This window comes from Phyllostomus hastatus, unplaced genomic scaffold (assembly GCF_019186645.2).
Source record: "Phyllostomus hastatus isolate PE091 unplaced genomic scaffold, TTU_PhHast_1.1 phas_contig_303, whole genome shotgun sequence".
Lineage (NCBI taxonomy): Eukaryota > Metazoa > Chordata > Mammalia > Chiroptera > Phyllostomidae > Phyllostomus > Phyllostomus hastatus.
The window spans coordinates 58,736-78,897 of record NW_025333844.1 but is presented as its reverse complement, the minus strand read 5'-3'; the positions used below and the strand labels follow the sequence as shown (position 1 = coordinate 78,897).

General features: G+C 35.2%; 1 protein-coding gene across 1 annotated transcript; it reads right to left on the bottom strand.

Moving 5' to 3' along the window:
- Positions 1–5,761: 5,761 nt before the first annotated feature.
- On the bottom strand, positions 5,762–19,690 carry LOC123819179 (killer cell lectin-like receptor 5). The gene is made up of 7 exons (XM_045839472.1): positions 19,509–19,690; positions 17,582–17,677; positions 16,533–16,628; positions 11,111–11,209; positions 9,283–9,431; positions 6,874–6,980; positions 5,762–6,497 (listed from the first exon to the last, which is right to left on the bottom strand). Exons 2-7 carry the CDS (start codon positions 17,658–17,660, stop codon positions 6,338–6,340), a joined length of 690 nt encoding a protein of 229 aa, XP_045695428.1. The 5' UTR covers positions 17,661–17,677; positions 19,509–19,690; the 3' UTR covers positions 5,762–6,337.
- Positions 19,691–20,162: the final 472 nt, after the last annotated feature.

Sequence of the window (20,162 nt, the reverse complement as noted above, 5' to 3'; positions counted from 1 at the left end):
CATAAGCCTCAGCTTGCCTTCAATTAACATCAAGAACAATAAAACCATCTTAGAATTAAAAACTGTGAAAAACAGGACAATGTTAAGGATATTTTAATATTGGAAACACAGTATTTATCATCTATTAAATATGGGGGACATCTTTGATAGTGGGAATAACTAAAAAAGGTATTGGGGAGAAAGAAAAGATAGTCTTGGTGGTATATACTTTTCAAAATATTCTTTATGTTCGTTCTATTTCTCTGACTATTAAAATTAAGCACTAATTCATATTTTCTAATTTTTCTTATACTCAAAGTAAAGTTTATGTTGAATTATTTTCATAACTTCATTAAAACAGGAGTGTGGTTATGGGGAGGAGCATATTAGTTACTACCCCCTTTGGTTGTGGGTAGCTGCAGAGGGGACTGTAAGCCAGTAGAGAGCTGAGAAAGCTGAATTGTTCCCTCTCAGACCCCTCCCACACAAATAGTGCCACAGAGCAGTGACGTGGGTTGCCTGCCCTGGTGAACATCTAACATTCCACCCCTTACTATGTAACAGGTGCACCAAGACAAAAAAAAGTGGCCCAAATGAAAAAAGATATCAAAGCTTAAGAAGAAATACAGCTAAGTGACAAAGAGATAGCCAACCGATTAGATTGGTAACCGAAACATTGGTAATCAGGATACTCACAGAATTGGTTGCCTATGGTTGCAAAATAGAGGAAAAAGGGAAGGCTATGAAAAGTGAAATAAAGGGAACCAACAGTGAAGGGAAGGAAACCGGGACTCAAGTCAACAGTTTGGACCATAAGGTAGACATAAACATTCAAGCAGAACAGAATGAAGAAACAAGAGTGCAAAAAACAAATAAATAAATAAAAGTCAAAAGACATAAGGAGAGGCTTAGGAGCCTCCAGGACAACTTTAAACATTTCAACATCTGAATCATAGGGGTGCCAGAGGGAGAAGAGGAAGAGCAAGAAATTGAAAATTTATTTGAAAAAATAATGGAGAACTTTCCCAATCTGGCAAAGGAAATAGACTTTTAGGGAGTCCAGGAAACTCAGAGTCCCAAAGAAGTTGGATCCGAGGAAGTACACACCAAGGCATGTCATAATTACATTACCCAAGATTAAAGAGAAGGAGAGAATGTTAAAAGCAGCAAGAAAAAAAGAGACGGTTACCTGCAAAGGGGGTTCCCATAAGACTGTCAGCTGATTTTCAAAAAGAAATCTTACAGGCAAGAAGGGGCTGGAAAGAAGTAATCAAACTCATGAAATGTAAGGACCTACACACAAGATTACTCTATCCAGCAAAGCTATCATTTAGAATGAAAGGGCAGATAAAGTGTTTCCCGGATAAGGTCAAGTGAAAGGAGTTCATCACCAAACCCTTATTATATGAAATGTTAAAGGACTTTTCTAAGAAAAAAAAAGATAAAAAATATGAACAGTAAGAGCTCATCCCCACTTTCAATCTTTGAGTCTGTCTCAATCTTGCTTGTTAGTTCAGTTTGCTCATTAAATTACACATATGAATGAAACCATATGATACCTAATATCTCTGACTGGCTGGCTTATGTCACTTAGCATAATGTTCTCCAGGTCTATCATTCTGTCACAAAGTGTAAATTTTTTCTTGTTCTTTTTTTTATGGCCAAATCTTTTTTTTTCCACTGTGTAAGTGTCCCATAATTGTTTTATCCACTTATGTACTGATGGACACTTGGGGTTTTATGCTATTTTTTAAAGAGAAGAAATATTCGAATTATTTGTGCAATTAGGATTCTGTTATCTTAAAATGTTAAGCTTAAGTAAAAAGGGAAAAAAATTGCAGGACTTATAGAACTTGTGACCCTGAGGTCTGGACAGTCAGAATATTAAGTTTCTGCATTTCACAGTTGGTATAATCAAGAACCTTAGGAGCAAGATAGGAATGGGTCTTTGTTATGCTTCTCACTGCCCCCTCCCCCTTCCAGAACTGACAAGATTCTCAGGCCCTGGGACTCCACTGACCACGGCCTGGGGAGTCCATGATCTGGGGATCTGCTGACTGCATGTTCCGCATCTGCATCCATCCCCTACCTGAGGCCATTGTGCTCCCTTCACACTGAGGACACACTAGAGCATGTTGGCCTCAGGATGCAGGACAGATATGTCCTCTGTGTGAATGTGCTGGTCAGCCTGTGTGATTGTACTTCAGGCAGGAAGGGGAGTCCTGGAATTTGGATGTTTCTCCAACTCCCACATAAGCCCCTTCATCAGCTTCTTCCTCCTTCTAGTTGATGTTGCTCCCAGGGGTCCACAGTGACAAGGTGGGGGCAGGGAAAATACAGTCATTTCTAGAATGACTCAGAGTGAATGATTGTTGGGGTGAAGGGCTTTTCAACAATGATTCCCACTGTGCAGGTCCCTGAAGGTCCCAGGCCACCCCTTCCCCACCTTAGGCATCTGATGATCATAAGGAAAGTCCTACCATTTCAATCCAAAGCTCTGCAGGGACACTTCCAGACTATGTGGTCTTGGGCCCTCTTCTGACTTCAGGCTTTACCTCTGGAAAGTGGAACTAACAAACCCGACCCTCAGAGGTTGATGGTGAGGATTTGGTGTGATGCAGGTGAAGTCCAGGCACAAACCCAGTGTTGGTGGGTTTTCCCACTTCCTGAGTCTCTCTGACCTTGGCCACTTCCTGAAGGGCCAAGTGTGTGGGTTTCCAAGTCAGAGACAAGAGCTGACACCGCAGCTGCACATTTTTTTCAGCCACCTCTGCACCTAATCCTGTGCTGGACACCCACCATCAAATATCAAAACAGCCTGAGTGTGCTAGGGTCTTTGTCCCTTTGTCCTATTTTGAAATAACAGTGTAACATATAAGAAACATGCCTGTAAACATAGAAGGAGACAGTATCAAAGAGCAATGGGTGTGCACATGATTTTAGTTCCCTCCTTTATAAAATGAGACAATAATCTTAAATCTCTGGGTCATCTAGGGGAGTACAATGCGTGAAAAATGACATATGAGATTGGTGTGGATTTCCTGATTTATAGATGAGGAGACAGATGGTTCTTCTTGTTTGCTTTGTTTTTTAGATGTAATTGTTCATAGATATGTATTGATTACCATTTTATTGTTCATAGTTTTGATCTTCTTTTTCTTAAATAAAAGTCCCTTCAACATTTCATATAATAAGGGTTTGGTGATGATCAACTCCTTTATTTTTCTCTTGTCTGGGATGCTCTTTATCGGCCCTTCGATTCTAAGTGACATCTTTGCTGGGTAGAGCAGTCTCGGTTAGAGGTCTCTGCTTTGCATGGCTTTGAATTTTTTTTGACAATCCTGCCTAGGCTGCAAAGTTTCTTTTGAAAAATCAGCTGACAGCCTATGGGTATTTTTCCTGTAGGTAACTAACTGTTTTTCTCTTGCTGCTTTATGATTCTCTCTTTGTCTTTAATCTTCAGCATTTTAATTATGATGTGTCTTGCAATGGGCCTCTTTGCATCCATCTTGTTTGGGACTCTCTGTGCTTCCTGGACATGCTTGTCTATTTCCTTCAGCAAATTAGGAGAATTTCTTTTATTTTTTTCTAATAGAATTCTAATTTCTTGTTCTTTCTCTTCTCCTGGTGTCCCTATGACATGAATGTTGGACCTCTTGAAGTTGTCCTAGAGGCTGCTTATTCTATCTTCATTTTTTGGATTCTTTTTTCTTCTTGTTGCCGATTGATTTTTGGTTCCTTATGTTCCAAATCATCAACTTGATTTCAGCTTCATGCACTCTATTCATTTTTCCCTATAAATTGTCTTTATTTCAGTTAGTGTATCTTTCATTTCTGATTGGATATTCTTCATATTGTTGAGGTCCTCACTAAGTTCCTTGAGCATCCTTATAATTTTATACATATAAAATTATGCACACACATATGCATATATGTACCCATGTAAAAATTAATGAAGATTGAGATTAACAATATCACTGAGAAGAAAATTCCAGGCCTTATTTCCTTATATAACCATTGAATAAACAGCAACATATCAACCAAAAGGCTTAATTACAACTCTAGTAACAATAAACAAAATTGGTTTTAAGTAAAATATTATGCAAGAGGAAACAATGAATAGTATATGATGATAAGAGTTTCAATTCACTGAGAGAATATAAAAATTATAAATATATCAGAGTTCCTAGTATGTGAAGCAAACATTAACAAAACTGAAGGGAAAATAAAAAAATTCATAATAATAGTAGGAGACTGATTTTTCTATTCATTTTTTGAAAGTAGGGTATTAAAATCTTTTCAAAGATATAATAATCCAAATAGTTATACCCTAGTACTGGCATAAAGACAGACATGAATGCCAATAAAATGAAATATAGATCCCAGAAATAAACCTCTGCTTTATGGTCAACTGTTTTCCAACAAGTTAGCTGAGACAATTTAATGAGAGAAAAGACAGAGTCGTTAATAAGTAGTACTGGAAAAAGTAGATATTCACAAGCAAAAGAATGAATAGTAACACTAATATTATACCATACAAAAAACTCAAAATGGATGACACCTAAATGTATGATATATTATAAAAATCTTAGAAGAAAATAGAAACATCTTTAAGACATTGGATTCACCAATAATTTCTTAGATATGACACCAAGTACAGATAACAAAAGTTAAAAATATTAATTGGGCTACATCAATATTTTATTTTTTAATTTTAAAATTCTCTGCATCAAAAGACAATCAACAGAGTGAAAGAAAAATCTATAGAATGGAGAGAGTTGCAGGTCATATTTCTGATAAGTAGTTACATCTAGAATATACAGAGAATTCTTACAACTCAAGAAGAACAACAACAACAAATAATTACAAGATGAGCAGAGAACTTGAATAAACATTTTGCAAAAGAATATATAAAAAGAGCCAACAGGATACAAAAAGTGGTTTAGTATCACTAATCATTAAGGAAATGCAAATCAAAGTTACAATAAGAAATTCTCTCACACCAATTAGCATGGCCATAAAAAGAAAAGTGCAGAGAACAGGAGGGGGAGATTGGGTTGAAGTTGGTCAAGTGGCACAGACTTACATTTACAAGGTAAATGAGCACTGGAGTATATGTACAGCATATGATAGTCATGTGATGACTATAATTGGCACTGTTGTATGGTATATTGAAAAGTAGTTAACAGAGAGGATCCTAAGAGTTATCATTACAGAAAATCATGTTTCTTTCTTTGTTTGCATTTATATGAGATAATGGATATTACTGAAACTTACTGTGATAATCATATCACAGCATAAATCAAATCATTATTCTGTATACCTTAAACATATATAGTTTGGTATGTCAATTATATATTAATAAAATTGAAAAAAAAACCTTGAAAGTGAAACAAAAAAAATGTCCAGAAAGAAGCTAATATTAGGAGAATGAAAGGTAAATATACAAGACTGGAAAACTATATTCACAAAACACATGTCTGAAAAAATACCAGCATTCAAGAAACATAAAGAGCTATCATAAATGAATAATAAAAAGACAAGCATACCCAAAACATACAGGCAAAATATATTCATGAATGTTATAGAATATATGTGGTTGACAAAAAAGCACATTAAAGGGGGTTAGCATTATTTATTCATTAGGGAAATAGAAATCAAAACCACCACTAAATTATACTACATCAACATAATCTTATTGAAATGATTTTTAAATCTTACAATATTGAATTTTAGAAATATACAAGCAAATGAAATTTTTAATACACTGCTAATGCCCTAGTCATTTTGCAGTTTTGGTTGTTTACCTACTCATTGTGAAAGTAAGAGTCAGATGATTGAACTTGCCAGAGAACTCATTTTAGTTGTGGTGCAGATCTCAAACTCACATCTAATCCAAGATACTCTTCTCTTTCCAGTATACTCTAATATTTTTCTCTTAAAATGTTAGAAATGAAACAGAAATGCATACACAGTTCATACAGAACAACTTCAATGACTGATGGCATTAATTCCCAGCCCCAGTGGACATGGCAGTGACTGCAGTTTGCAGGATTATTTGCGAAATTTGTATGAGTTGCAGGAACGGAGTATACAGACTCTGCTTGCTATTCCCCATCACAAGAAGTCTCACCCCATCAGCCTGCGGTCATACCACTGGTAATTTGGCAGTCTTCATGTGCGGGAGGCAGATGTGGAGGTTCTGATGTATCTCATCATTATGTAGCCAATATTCCAGCCTCACCTCATGCAGAGGCTAGAATACTGGAACAGCCCATAAAAATACAAGGATATTTGGAAATGACACAGAGACTCTAGAACTCCCAAGAGTCTGAGTTTTTATAAGGGAAAACTATCATCAATGTCTTTGGTTGTTGGTTTTTGTTCTCGTTATTTGGTAGCAAGATATGCACTTTACTTTCTCACAGACATAGTAGGAGGATTTGGAACACTCAGAAGCAACCATCTTCCTTGCTGTCATCCTTGCACAGTTTCCACTCTTTGGCTCTTGCCAGTTGCTTAACATAGAAGAGAAGCACATAGGTGATGTCAAATATTCATTCACTATTGCATACACAATAAGAGATATTGGTCCAAAATTAAGATGGTAGGTTCTTCTTACTTTATAGAAACTATCCCCTTGGAGCCCTAGGCTTTCCTAAAGAGGACCTTATGAGGAATACAGGCATAATGATGAAAAAAGTCCCTCTCTCCATGTGCTCATTACTGAACTTAAGTCCTTTTGTTGTATAGTATATACATGTATAAGAATATAAATGTTTCTATATATGTTTATGGATTATATGTGTGCATTTTTCATATACTCTTCCACAAATGTAAACCAGAATCTGTAAATGTAAGACTTCTGAGTTTGTTTCTGTCCTAGAGACTTACATTTTTAAAAAGTGTGGTGAGTTATCCTCCCATGTCCAGGAAGTCTTCACACCTTTACGGGACAATCCAATCCAATGGAAAGAGGACAGTTGGCTTTCAAGGAACTTCTGTCATAAAAGAGACTGATTATATGAGTAAAAACCTCTTCATATTTCTGCAGTGAAGTGAAAGTCTTTGGATATTTTTTATTATTGTGAATAAAAAGTATACAGAGATCAACTTTATTCTATTCAAACTGTAAAGTAATGTGATCCTAGTTTTGGTATTTTATTAAATATAGAGGCATAATTAGGAAAAATAAAGCTTTCTTAGTTTAGGTATTTTTATTTAGACTTAAGAATGAAATCTCTTAATTTATTTTCAAAACCATGCCTTGCCTCAAAGATGAGTTCTGAGAAAATTCTGTTTTCTACTTTGAGGTCTTGGTGTGAAAGCTGTGAGATTTCTACAAATGTTGTTTTCTATTTTTCCTCCATAAGGACCATGGATATTTCTTACAAAATGAGCATTGTGATATGGTGTCTACAAAGATGGATGGAAATTATTTTATAAGTATTAAGGTGTCTGGTATTCATCTTGTACTTTAATTTTACAGAGTATATGCACATATAATCTCCCATTTGATCTTCCTAAATATGATGGAAAGAAAATACACCCAGTTTTCTTCTTGTTTCCTGCACCTTTGAGAAGGTAAGGACAACTTAGTTTTTCTACTTAGAAAAAAAATTCACATGTTTCTAGACATAAAATGTACCATTCAATTTCAGCATTTTCATAGGTGTCTTTATTTCTCACTAAGGTACACTAAAGGAAAAGTAGGACTTCTAGACTCTGAAACTTATCTTGGACCCTCTGTACATCTATGAACTCCCAAGTTGAGATTTCTTAATCCAAAACATGCATTAACAGTGGATGACTCAGTAAGAGGACTACCGAATATAGCATCATGTATACTGCTATTCTGAAATTCTATAAGTCTATGAAAAGGCTGAGGGGTAAAGAAATTGAATTAAGAAGCAGACTTTCATAGGAAAAGCCAAATTTCCATGAGCACTTTCACTTCTTTGCTAATGTTTCTGTAAAAATTCAGAATGGTAAGAGTGTACATAGATATTTTTGAAAATCTGGTCACTATCCACTTAAATCCTACAGTTCTTATCTAAGAAAACTATAAATGATTTTTTCACTAAAGCATCATTATTGGTTTGTGATAGACAGAGATAATTATCAGGATACCCCATTCTCGCCCATACATGGCCACTTTTTAACATATTATATTTTCATAGAAGCTCTTTACCTTGTTTGTAAACAAAGTGGGCTTTAAAAAATGTATTTTATCAATAACAATAGATATTTTCTTTTTTTAAAAGTTGAGATGTAATTGACAGATGAGATTGTATTGTTTCAGGTATACAACATCATAGCTTGCTCTCCATATACATGTGAAATGATCTCCATGGTTAAGTCTACTTACCATCCATTACAATACAAGCAGTTTTCTGTTGGAGTACAAATGAGGTAAATCAGACTTTGCAAATGTTTGCTTTCTGGAGTCAAATTTTGCTTTGCTGTATGGTTTTTAAGTTCCTATTTTTTAATAGTGACTTTTGAGTAGTTCAAAGCTAAGCACATGGATTAACTAGCCCAGCACAAAAACATGATTGTTAGTGTTTACTAATCAAGTTTTTAGGGATTATTATACTATTATCCTTCATGTTGAATGTTAGGGTATATTAATGTTTTACAGAAATAATGGTAAAACACTAATTCTGTTTTTAAAGGAAATATAATGATAAAGATCATGAAATATTCAGTTCAGTTTTCTTTGGAAAGTGGTATGAGTTAAATTTTAATATGATTTAGAAACAATTGACCTTCAAACTTATATAAAGTTTTTTTTTCTTTACCTCAAATTCAATGGTAATGCTGTATTTCTTAATTTTCTTAGGGGTATAATAATTTTCTCCAGAAAGTCAGAAGGTAAATTTCTGTAAATTTATCAATATAGGACATGTAATTATTCTTGATAAGATAATGTATTTAAGGAGAAATTTTTCACAATTGTTTCATATTCAACTTTCTTGTGGAAATTCTAACTATGTATGACTTGGATGAATTAGTAAAATTTCTAAATTAATTTCCACTTGTATTTCTGACTTTACCACAGACACTGTCTGGGTCTGAGTCACTTTACAGATGTGAGCAGTGCTGAGAAACTCAAGTATTGTTTAGCATTAAGATTTAACCAAGAACTCATGACTAGATAAATAAAGTAGTGGGTAAAAGGAGATGTAGATTTGTGAGTACATAAAAGTGTTTATTCTTGTATTATTTATTTGTAGTATAGCTGTAAACCTACTATTGCCCACCCTATGCCTTGTGAGCTGGAAAACAGAAAATATACATCACCAGTTCTTTTTCATCGTCTATCTTAAGTAGTGCAGAGTTCATTTTGTTGCAGGATCTCCTACTCTCTTCAAAGCTCTTCAATTCATGGGAAAAATAGTAACACTTCTCTCCACAACATGACCATTTCCTCTCACACGTGCTGTTGTTTCCTTGAAAACAAAAGATATTCGCGGACCACTCAGTGTGTATCCTGAAAGGGAAGTCTGAGGCTCACATACTGAGAAGTCCTTCCAGGTCCTTCTAAAGACATTTATGTAATGAGACTGATGGCTTCATTTCAGCCTTCTAAAAAGTGCCCTGGCCTGAGAAGAAGGTTCTATTACTTACATTTCTCCAAGTTTATGCATAATCTTAGGAAAACATCCTAAGCCAAATTTGTAAGTAAATTAATATTTTTTTCTTACAACTTAAACTGAATGGACTTAACAATGGGAAGAGGCTTCTCTGTATTTCCTAGAACAGCAATTTTTAACCAGCGTGCTGACACAGTTGTGTTCCCAAGAATTTTTAAAAATGCCACAATTGACTATTTAATCAAGGGTCACTGATCTTTTTCACCTTAGATTGTCAAAGAATAAAAATAACATCCCACACAACAATTGCTGTCAGGTGTGAATGAATCAAAATTACACCTATATTTTTTGGGTCTGGTCAGTTGGCAACAAACATATATTTTGGTGTGCTGGAGAACATTAGTATTTTGTTTATGTGTGCCATAATGTGAAAAGGTTGAAAATTGCAGCTCTAGATTTAATAAAACCTATAGCTACAGAGAGATAATGAACTTAGTACCTGATGTACATACCCGTATTCCAGAGTATAAAATAATGATTAGAGAATCTGACAAGGAGATGTAAGTTTTTGTTTGTTTATTTGTTTTTATGTAGAAAGTGTATTACTTTGTAATCTAGTAACTAATCAATGAACAAGTGCTGGAGAGGTTGTGGAGGAAAGGTAAGCCTATATAGTGCACTGTTGGTGTGAATGCAGACAGGTGCAGCCACTGTGGGAAACAGTATGGAGTTTCCTCAGAAAATTAAAAATGGAACTGCCTTTTGAGCTGGAAATTCCACTGCTGGGAATATACTGTAAGAATACTGAAATCTAATCCAAAAGACCCTATGCACCCCAATGTTCATAGCAGCACAATTTACAATAGCCAAGTGGTGGACGCAATGTAGGTGCCCACCAACCAGTAAATGAGTGGATAAAAAACTATGGTACGTTTACACAATGGAATACTCTGCAGCAGAAAGAAAGGAGCTCCTACCCCTTGTGGCAATGTGGATGGAATTGGAGAGAATTATGCTAAGTGAAATAAGTCAGCTGGTGAAACACAAATATCTTATGATCTCCCTCATGAGTGTAACCTAATTGAGAAAACAAATAAGCAAGCAAAACATAACCAGAGACATTGAAATAAAGAACTAATTGACAATAACCAGAGGGGAGGGAGGAAAAGGATAATGGGGGAAAATAGCAGAAGGGCCATCAAGGAACATGTATAAAGGACACATAGACAAAGTCAAAGGGGGTATGTTCAATGGTGGGGGGGCATGGTGGGGTGGAAATAAAGACAACTGTACTTGAACAACAATAAAAAATAGTAATTAACATAAAACATATAATACCATGCCATGCATACAGAAAAATCTAACCTCTGGTAAAGATTGATATATTTTTCTTGTTCAATTAAAGAAAAGTGAAAGCTGATATCCAAAATTGGTTTAATCTAAAAATAAAGTCAAATTTGAGAAGGATATTTGGTGAGTAAGGAAAGAGAGAAGCAACTTGTTGGTCTCAGTGTTCAATGGATTTATCTGCATACCTGTGTTAAATGGTTCCACTACAACAGGTATGTTCTTCAACATGGAATTGTCTTCCAGTGGTGGTTTCTGTGGTTGGCATTTGTGATGACCCTGGAAAACTTTACTCAACAACATTAGCTCAAAGAAAACATAACATGGGACTGATAAAAAGTACAATTTTAATGTTAAAATGTCAGTTAAAGATCAAAAGTAAGCACTGTTTTTAATCATGTCCACTTTAGGCACTTCTCTGCATGTGATTTACACATTCATATCTCACTTGATAAAATACATTAATTAATGACAACAGGGCTTGGTTGACCTGATGATACAGCAATGAAAATGCAAAGGTTCTGTTCTCAAGGCATTCACTCACTGCAATGGGAAGAGTGCAGATACTACATGATGGGTGATATGAAAGTGATTAAGCTTTGCTGGTAGAACTCAGCAGAGAGCTGGCTGACTAAATATATGATTTAGAATAGTGAGATGTGCTAGCAAGACTTCACAGATTAGTGTGCATCTTACATTTGTTCTTTGTGGATGAAAAAGAGGTAGGAAAGTGACAAAGATAATACAATTCTAGATTGCTGCAATTAGTTTTGAAAGTAAACAAATAGAGAAAATATGACCTATGAAGGTAATCCAAAGTTAATCAAATGATAGGTTGTATATAAGGGGATTTAATGAGACAAGACTGAAAAGACAAACAAAAAATTACATAATCATAAAGAACAGATTTAAAATTCTAAAAGGCATATTGCGAATGTACATAGAGTAGTGTCCCGTCCCAGGACGGTGGCATGATAAGCTCAGCAAAACAGCCATATTAAACCTGCCATATTATGACAAATATGGCACTTTTTAAAATCTTTAAAATTTATCTCAAGGATATGTTTTTAATGAGGAAAATCTATCAATTCTTGAGAGCAGTAACAATCTGAAAAAATTGAATCACAACCTGTTCACTGTCCCCACCTGAGATCGGCATCATGGACCATCCACTATAAGTGGGTGTCAGCAGGAAGAGGAAGCTCCTTCTCCCTCCAGGTCCCAGTCTGTGTATCTCTCCATGGATATCATAAGCTAAGGTGATGTTATTTCTCCAGGAGGAGCAGGTCGCCAGTGATTGTTCTCCCTCCTAGCTCCATGTTGCACAAGTTAAATTCTAGGCAGTGGTGGCTATGTGGTTTGGGCTCTTCTCCCCTACCCATCCCATACTCATAGAGTAGAGGTACTCCCCAGTTGAAGAAGATCAAGAATATTGGGGAATCCATTGTCCTCATTGGAGCTCATACTCCTGCTTACCTCCCAGTAGGGGAGAGGCAAACCAAGAAAACCAGAGCTTACTATTCCCTCCTCCCATGACCAGGCTCATAAAACAAGAGTGTTATTCAGAAAATGGGCCACTGTCTGTGATCCAAGCTCCAAAGAAGTGCCTCAGAGATTTTTGTCCAGGGAAAAAGAATGTTGTAAGAACAAAGAACTCCAAATCTTTTCCCAAAGAACTGACTATTTGATTAAGGAAATTCAAGCCTAAGGATGCTCTTGAACACAATGTGGGTGAGGTGTGGGAGGGTTGCAAAGGGTTGGTAAGCAGTTGAGTGGACCTGTGTAGCTCAATGAAAGCAATCATTTTAACCATAGATGGGTCAGTTTACCAGAGGGAACCAAAGGAAGACAAAGCAAAGAAACACCTTCTTGGGTTTAGTACAAATATCAAAGATTGACCTCAGAACTACCCCTGAAAAAGGGCCCAAATTAAATTGGGTTAGACTGTGGAAAAGTTTGTTCACCAGGGCACTGTCAAAACCAGAGAGGCTATCAGCTGGTGATTAGTAGAATCTAATAAATGAGAGTGATACCAACAGAGCAGATATCTTAAGCATTTTAAGATTGACCTGGGAAAGAGAAAGCCAAAGAAAACCCTGCTAAAATCATGGTCAGATCTGGTGATTGTGCAGGTGCTCAAGGCTGCATCTTCTGCTGCAAGGCTGAATGCTTCCCCCTAAGATCAGGAACAAGTTGCCAATGTGCACTATCGCAACTTCTGTTCAACACTGTACTTGAGGTGCTATTTAGTTAAATTATCCAGTATATGAACACAATACTATCCACACATTTTACATGGAAAATATGAACGAATACACTCAAAACTACTAGAACCAATGAACTACAATGTCATATGGTATTAGAGCAATATACAAAATCAACTGTATTTCTCTATAGTAACAACTATGTGAAAATAAAATTAAGAAAATGCAATTTATATTAGCATCAGAAATAATGAAGGTCTCAGGAATAAACTTAAGAAGATAGTGTGAAATATGTATGCTAAAAACTGAAAGGCATTGCTGCAAAATACAAAAAAATCCAAAATGTAAGACATCTCATATTTACCAAAAGCGAATTTGAAATGGATAAATTGTGAGAATGTAAGAGATAAAATTATAAAATTCTCACTAGATAACATAGATGTAAACTCTTGTGGTCTTGAAGTGGGCCATGGTCTCTTAGATATGGCACCCAAAGTGCAAGCAGCCAAAGCTAAAGTAGATAAGCTGAACTTTATCAACATTACAAACATTTGTGCATCAAGGGTTATTATCAAGACAGTGAAAAGGTAACTGAAAGGATGGGAAAATATTTACAAATCTCATATCTGATAAGAGATTAATATGCAGATAAATTATATCCATGCAATAAAATACTTTTTCTGTCAATTTAAAGCATTGCCATGCTGATAGAATACATCATGAATGAACCATGGAAACTTTATGTTAAATGAAAGAAGCCAGCCTCAAAAGACAAAATGTCATATGATTCCTTTTTGTACAATGTTCAGAATAGGAAAATCAATAGAGATAGGAGGTAGATTAGTAATTGTTTCAGGTTGGCTGGCTTGAAAGGAAATGGCAAGCAACTACTAATGAGTTTAGGGTTTCTTTTGGAGTGACAAAATATTGTGATATTGATTATAGTTTTGGCTGTACAACTATGAATATAATGAAGCAATTAAATTTGATACTGTACACCAATAAATTGTATAAGACAATTATATATCAATATATGTCACTCACACACACACACATATCAAAGACACTGGTTTGTGAACCAGGAATCTTAAAGTCATGGTCATTAAACAAGATGGTTTTCGCCCTGGCTGGTGTAGCTCAGTGGATTGAGTGCGGGCTGGGAACCAAAGTGTCCCAGGTTTGATTCCCAGCCAGGGTACATGCCTGGGTTGCAGGCCATAACCCCCAGCAACTGCACATTGATGTTTCTCTCTCTCTCTCTCTCTCTCTCCCTCCCTTCCCTCTCTAAGAAATAAATAAATGAAATCTTAAAAAAAAAAAAAAAACAAGATGGTTTTCTTTAAAAAATATACACAGAGAATTATAAACACTCACCTAATTGGAATTGACTACAATTGCTTTAGATGCAAGAACTTGGCTGCTTATTTTTGCATCACACATAGTGTCTGACATGAGAGGAAAATCATCCACAGCACTGGTTCTCAACTGGGGATGATTTGACCCTGCAAGGTGTATTGGCCATATCTGGAAGCATTTTGGATGTAACTATCATCATGTAGTGAGTAGAGGGCAAGGTTGTTGCTAAATATCCTATAATGCACAACATAGCCTCCCTAACAAAGAATTACCCCACCAAAATATCAGTAATGCTGAGGTTCAGAAACCCTAATCTAGGAGAAAATGGCATGACAAAAATGATGAAAGGTAATAAGATGGGTTTTAGAAAGAGAAAATTAACATCTGGTTAAGGAATTAGAAAATAATCATGGTGGATTTAGAAAAGTCACTTATATTTTATAAAGTGGATTTGAGGAATGGGTATGATCCTCACTGGATGGGCCGGGGAACAGGCAGAAGGCTGTCCAGAAGGAGGAATGTCATACGAATGTGCTGGGACAGAGACACTTAGAGAACGTGAGGATAACACAGGTGATCTAGAATTATTTAAAGCTAGTTTGGACATGAGAATTTTTTAAAAAATATATTTTACTGATTATGCCATTACAGGGGTCCCATTTTCCTCCCTTTATCCCCCTCTGCCCTGCACCCCTCCTCTCATCTGCATTCCCTTCCTTTAGTTCACGTCCATGGGTCATACATAATAAGTTCCTCGGCTTCTACATTTCCTACACTATTCTTAACCTTCCCCTGTTTATTTTCTACCTACAATTCATGCTACTTATTCCCTGTATGTTTTCCCCTCTATATCCCTCCTATTCCCCTGCTGATAACTCTCCATTTGATCTCCATTTCTGTAATTCTGTTTCTGTTCTAGTTGTTTGCTTAGTTTGTTTTTGTTTTTGTATTTTTTTTGGTTCTGTTGTTAATAGTTATGAGTTTGTTGTCATTTTACTGTTCATTGTTTTGATCTTCTTTTTCTTAGATAAGTCCCTTTAGCATTTCATATAATAATGGCTTGGTGAAGATGAACTCCTTTAACTTGACCTTATCTGGGAAGCACTTTATCTGCCCTTCCATTCTAAATGATAGCTTTGCCAGACAGAGTAATCTTGGACATAGGTCCTCACCTTTTAAACTTAAAATTGTTTGATTGAAATAAGATTAAGATTATGATAGCAATCATAAGTAGGGGAATTTTAACATAATTCACTAGAGAATGAGAAATTGCTAATGATTATTTGGTGTTTTTAAAAAACATTTTTATTTATTTACTTTTTAGAGAGGTGAAGGAGAGAGAAAGAGAGGGAGAGATAAATCAGTGTATGGTTACCTCTCATGCTCCTCCTACTGGGGACCTGGCCTACAACCCAGGCATGTGCCCTAGACTGAAATCGAAATGGTGACCCTTTGGTTCACAGGCCAGTGCTCAATCCACTGAACCATATAAGCCAGGGCCAGTTCTTGGTGTTTTGATAACGTGATCAGAAATATATCCGGAGAAGAAGAATATTTGGTAATTTCAATAGGATTTTGAAGTCTGTTGAGTTTAGGATAATTTAGGAGGCAATTTCATAGTATAGAGGAAAAATATCATTGTGTTATAGTGGGCCTTTACAAGGATAAACAATTTAAAAAGTAAATTTGAGCTGCAGACTGAAGATTCAAAAATAAAAGCAAGGGCACTTGATGGCTTATTGAAAGTCAGTGTCAGAGAGGAGAGTGAAAATCAATGTACATATAGCATAATCAATCATCAAAAAAACCTCAATGTAGCTTTTCTAGCATTATCTTGAATATGACCCAGCATTTTTGAATAAAAGAGATGTCAGAAGTTTTAAACAAGTTTTAAATGGCCAAGTGATTACTTTAGTGGTGAAGGTGGAAGGGTTCCTGGGTTGAAATGGTGATCATAGCAATGGAACTAGTAGGAAAGAAATTCCAGTGGAGAAGGTAAGTGCTAAGGGGCGAACTACATAGTTCAGGGCACAGGGCTGGTTGAACTTACCCATGAGTCCCAAAATTCCAGTTGTCACAAGGAGAAAGAAACAGAAGATTCCAAGAATCACAACAGTGAGACACCAGGGAAACAGGACTGAAGACCCTGCTCAGAGAGAAAAAAGAGATCAAGTAACTCAGCAAAGACAAGACTGAAATGAGGAACAATGGTTAGAACAAGACTTCCTAAAAATTCATGTCCCTAATGTCTTCAAAGTTGGAATTATCAATTAAAAGGGATACTGACCAATTTGAAAACACAATGAATGGATAATTGAATGCATGGGTTTTCCTCCTTATGCTGTTACTGTTTCTCTTGGGGAAGTGACTTATTCTGGCTTTACCAAAATAATCCTTGCATCAGCTCAATGATTCATAAATAGAAAGTGGAATATTAGATATATAGATGTTTTTAAAACTGTGAATGTGCTCCTAAAATATATCTATATACATCACTTTAATTGATCCACCATTAGATGATTTTTCTTATTTTGGATGTATGATAAGCTTGCATACATATAACAGTTTTCTTATGGAGCTGCCCTCACCACTGTTCTTCATTTTTAAAAAAGATTTAGTTCTTTTTTATTTTTAAAATGATCACACAATAAAAATGGACTTTTTCAGCTACATTAGGATTAACCACAGCTACTGCACAGAGGAAATTATAATCACAAATATGTATCAAATGATGTTCATCAAATATTGTTCTTTGCAACTTTGTAGAATGAGCAATAGTGACATCAGGAGATTCACAATTGTTTCCAAACAAGTTGAAGAAAAATAATTTTTCTACCCAACTTTCTCAGTTATGCATGTGTACACAGCACCCAAACTACATTAATTCCCTGGAATAGACTAAATGTGGATATTTAATTTTCCACACTGCTTTTTCTGAAGCAGTATAGATATAAAATATGGTTTTAAAAACCTCGTGAAAATGGGCAGACTAACTCAGTTCTTCGGAGTAGTGGTTTCTGCCTGATCTTACTTGAATTACGTATGGAGAGGCTACACAGTTAGAGGACATGTAAGCTCGGCCCGCTTCATAAACTTTACCTTTTCTTTTAGAATATTTATTTCTTGTTATCTTTGTCTGATTGGAGTTTGAAGTAGTGTTTTTCACTTCTGAGTACATTGGTGGCCCTTTTATCTCTGGAAGTTCAAACAGAGATGTGGTTACTTCTTTATACTCACATTATTTCTTACAAAACCTATCAGCTGTTAATATGTGTGAAGAGAGTTGATAGAATAAGATTTTTACCAAGTAAAAGAAATCTATGGAATTGTTTTCTTCCTACTAGTTGAAGACCATCAAGTACATCTTTCAAATGACAAAATCTTGAAAATAAGTTACACATGTGTCATGTGCTAAATTATAATGAAAATCTTTAATGAAATTGTTTAACAAGGAACAGAAAAGAATAACAGAATTTAATAAGGATTGGGAAAAATACTTTCTTTTGGCATGTGCTTTTTTGGAAGGAAGATGTTTCAAATATATGTATGTTGTGTTCATTCATCTGAAAAATTTTGATATACACTTCTAAAAGAGACAATTTGACAGTTTTTTTAAAACATTAGTTTTCAGGTTCTGTCCTTTCTAGGCTGTGTGTATAATTAAAATCAGTATATTTATCTAGTGATGAATGATTTTACTTTTGAAATTTTTTCCAAGAAAGCCTTTTGCCTTAGATTACCTGCTTCCCCTTCTTTAAATTATCAGTTACCATTTTTCTTTACACACTTGGGTACTGTCATTTTCCCAGCTATGCCTGGACTTCTACTAATGTGATAGTTAGTTTAATTTACAAGGTTAACAATGCTATGATCAATGAAGTATTTATACTACATCTAAAATTGTCCCTACCCAGAAAATTCAAACAAATTTTTATGAGTCAATTGTATTTTAGAAATGTATGGTGTCACATCAAATGGATTGTTGGAAAGTATCTCCTTCATGATCTCTCCTAATATTTTCTTTCTATTCATCTTTACTTTTTATTAATGACTCAAAGACATTTGCTTCCTATAAATCATGAGATTGTTGCCATCTCTTCCAACTTGGTATTAAAAATGAATGTCCTACAACTAGGACACAAGTTGGTTAATCCATACTCCTATGGAGTGAGTTGTTTTATGCTCACAAAACATGAAAGCATAAGTTAAAAAAAGCAACTAATCCTGCTTGAAATAATAATTTGACTAGCAAAAGTTAAAAATGTATTTAACTTGTTTCAAGTATTTTAAATATTATTTAAATAATCAAACAAAGAAATTTACATGGGATAGAATTCTGATTATAGAAAAAAATGAAAAATGGTCACTAATTTCTCAATGTACATCAACTTAAACACTTTTTGCATATTTTTATTTCCTTGGCATAATGCTCCTGTTCTCCTTTATAATATGATTAAAAATGTAGGCCTCTGTGTGCTCATAATATTCACTTATGACATTTCATTTTTTCCCACAAGATATGTTCTCATGGAAAACATGATTGTACAGAAATATATTTATAATGTTTTAAAAAATTCTTTATGAAGTCTGCAATACATCAGAAATTATGTATATTACATTAATTAACAAAATCTAGAGGTGGATGTGAACTAAAGGAACTTATTACTATAGGAACAAGTAAAATTAAAAGTATATAAATTATTTTATTACTCATATCCTGTCCCAATTAATATGACCATTTGCCCTATTAATGCATTTGATTAATCCAACAGATATATTGAAATACGTACTAAGAAACAATCAATTATATTCAATGTTCAATCAAGAAAACTTTATAGGAGGTAATACACTTGCAAAGTTATTTTTAAACATGCATTGTTCCACTCCTTTGCCTGCAACATTGAATGTACTGGATTTTTTTTTTTAAAAAAGCAATCTATTCTTTCTGCTCTATATAGGCAATGAAGTGGCAGTAATAACAGTGACATGCGCTGAGAGCCACAGCTATAGACATAGTTGGCAATACCTGTGTCAGGGCAGTAGAGTTTTCGCTCCAGTGGAGTCTGGTCCAAATAGAAGAGGTGAGCCCCTGCAGGTGGATGGACTGGATGTGCGTGTTCTGGCAAAGAAGGTGATTCTTCTGGGCTCCCTATGTTATCTGCCCTCGTTTTCCAAGAGCCTTCAGTGCTGCTCAGCTGCACATGAAGATGTGAGAAAATAGTTCACATTTAAGCCTCAGGTTTCACTATCTGCATCCTTTATCACAAAGGCAAGCAGTTTCTTCTTACTATTTTTTTTAACAGAGGAGATGAGTGGGAAAAATAATTTAAAGAGCCATGCCTATTTTTCACAGAATACAAATCACACTTAAAAAAAAAAGACCGCTATCACCGCTTATGATGACCAACACCAAATAGATTCTAAATATATTCTGTATAACAGATGCTGATGTTTGGGGCTCTAAAGGGAAATTATACTTAATGAGAAATTTACATTTATCTTGTTAACTGCTATAATGTCTAAGTGAAAATACATTTACCCTAATAGTCTCCTTACATTTACCTGAAGGAGAGTTTGATTAATAAATTGTTAAGTTCTTAGACTGTATTAGAGTGAGAGCCACTCATTCCCTGGTTCTTTAAAAATACACCCCAAATCAATGGCTTTATTCTTTGAAATA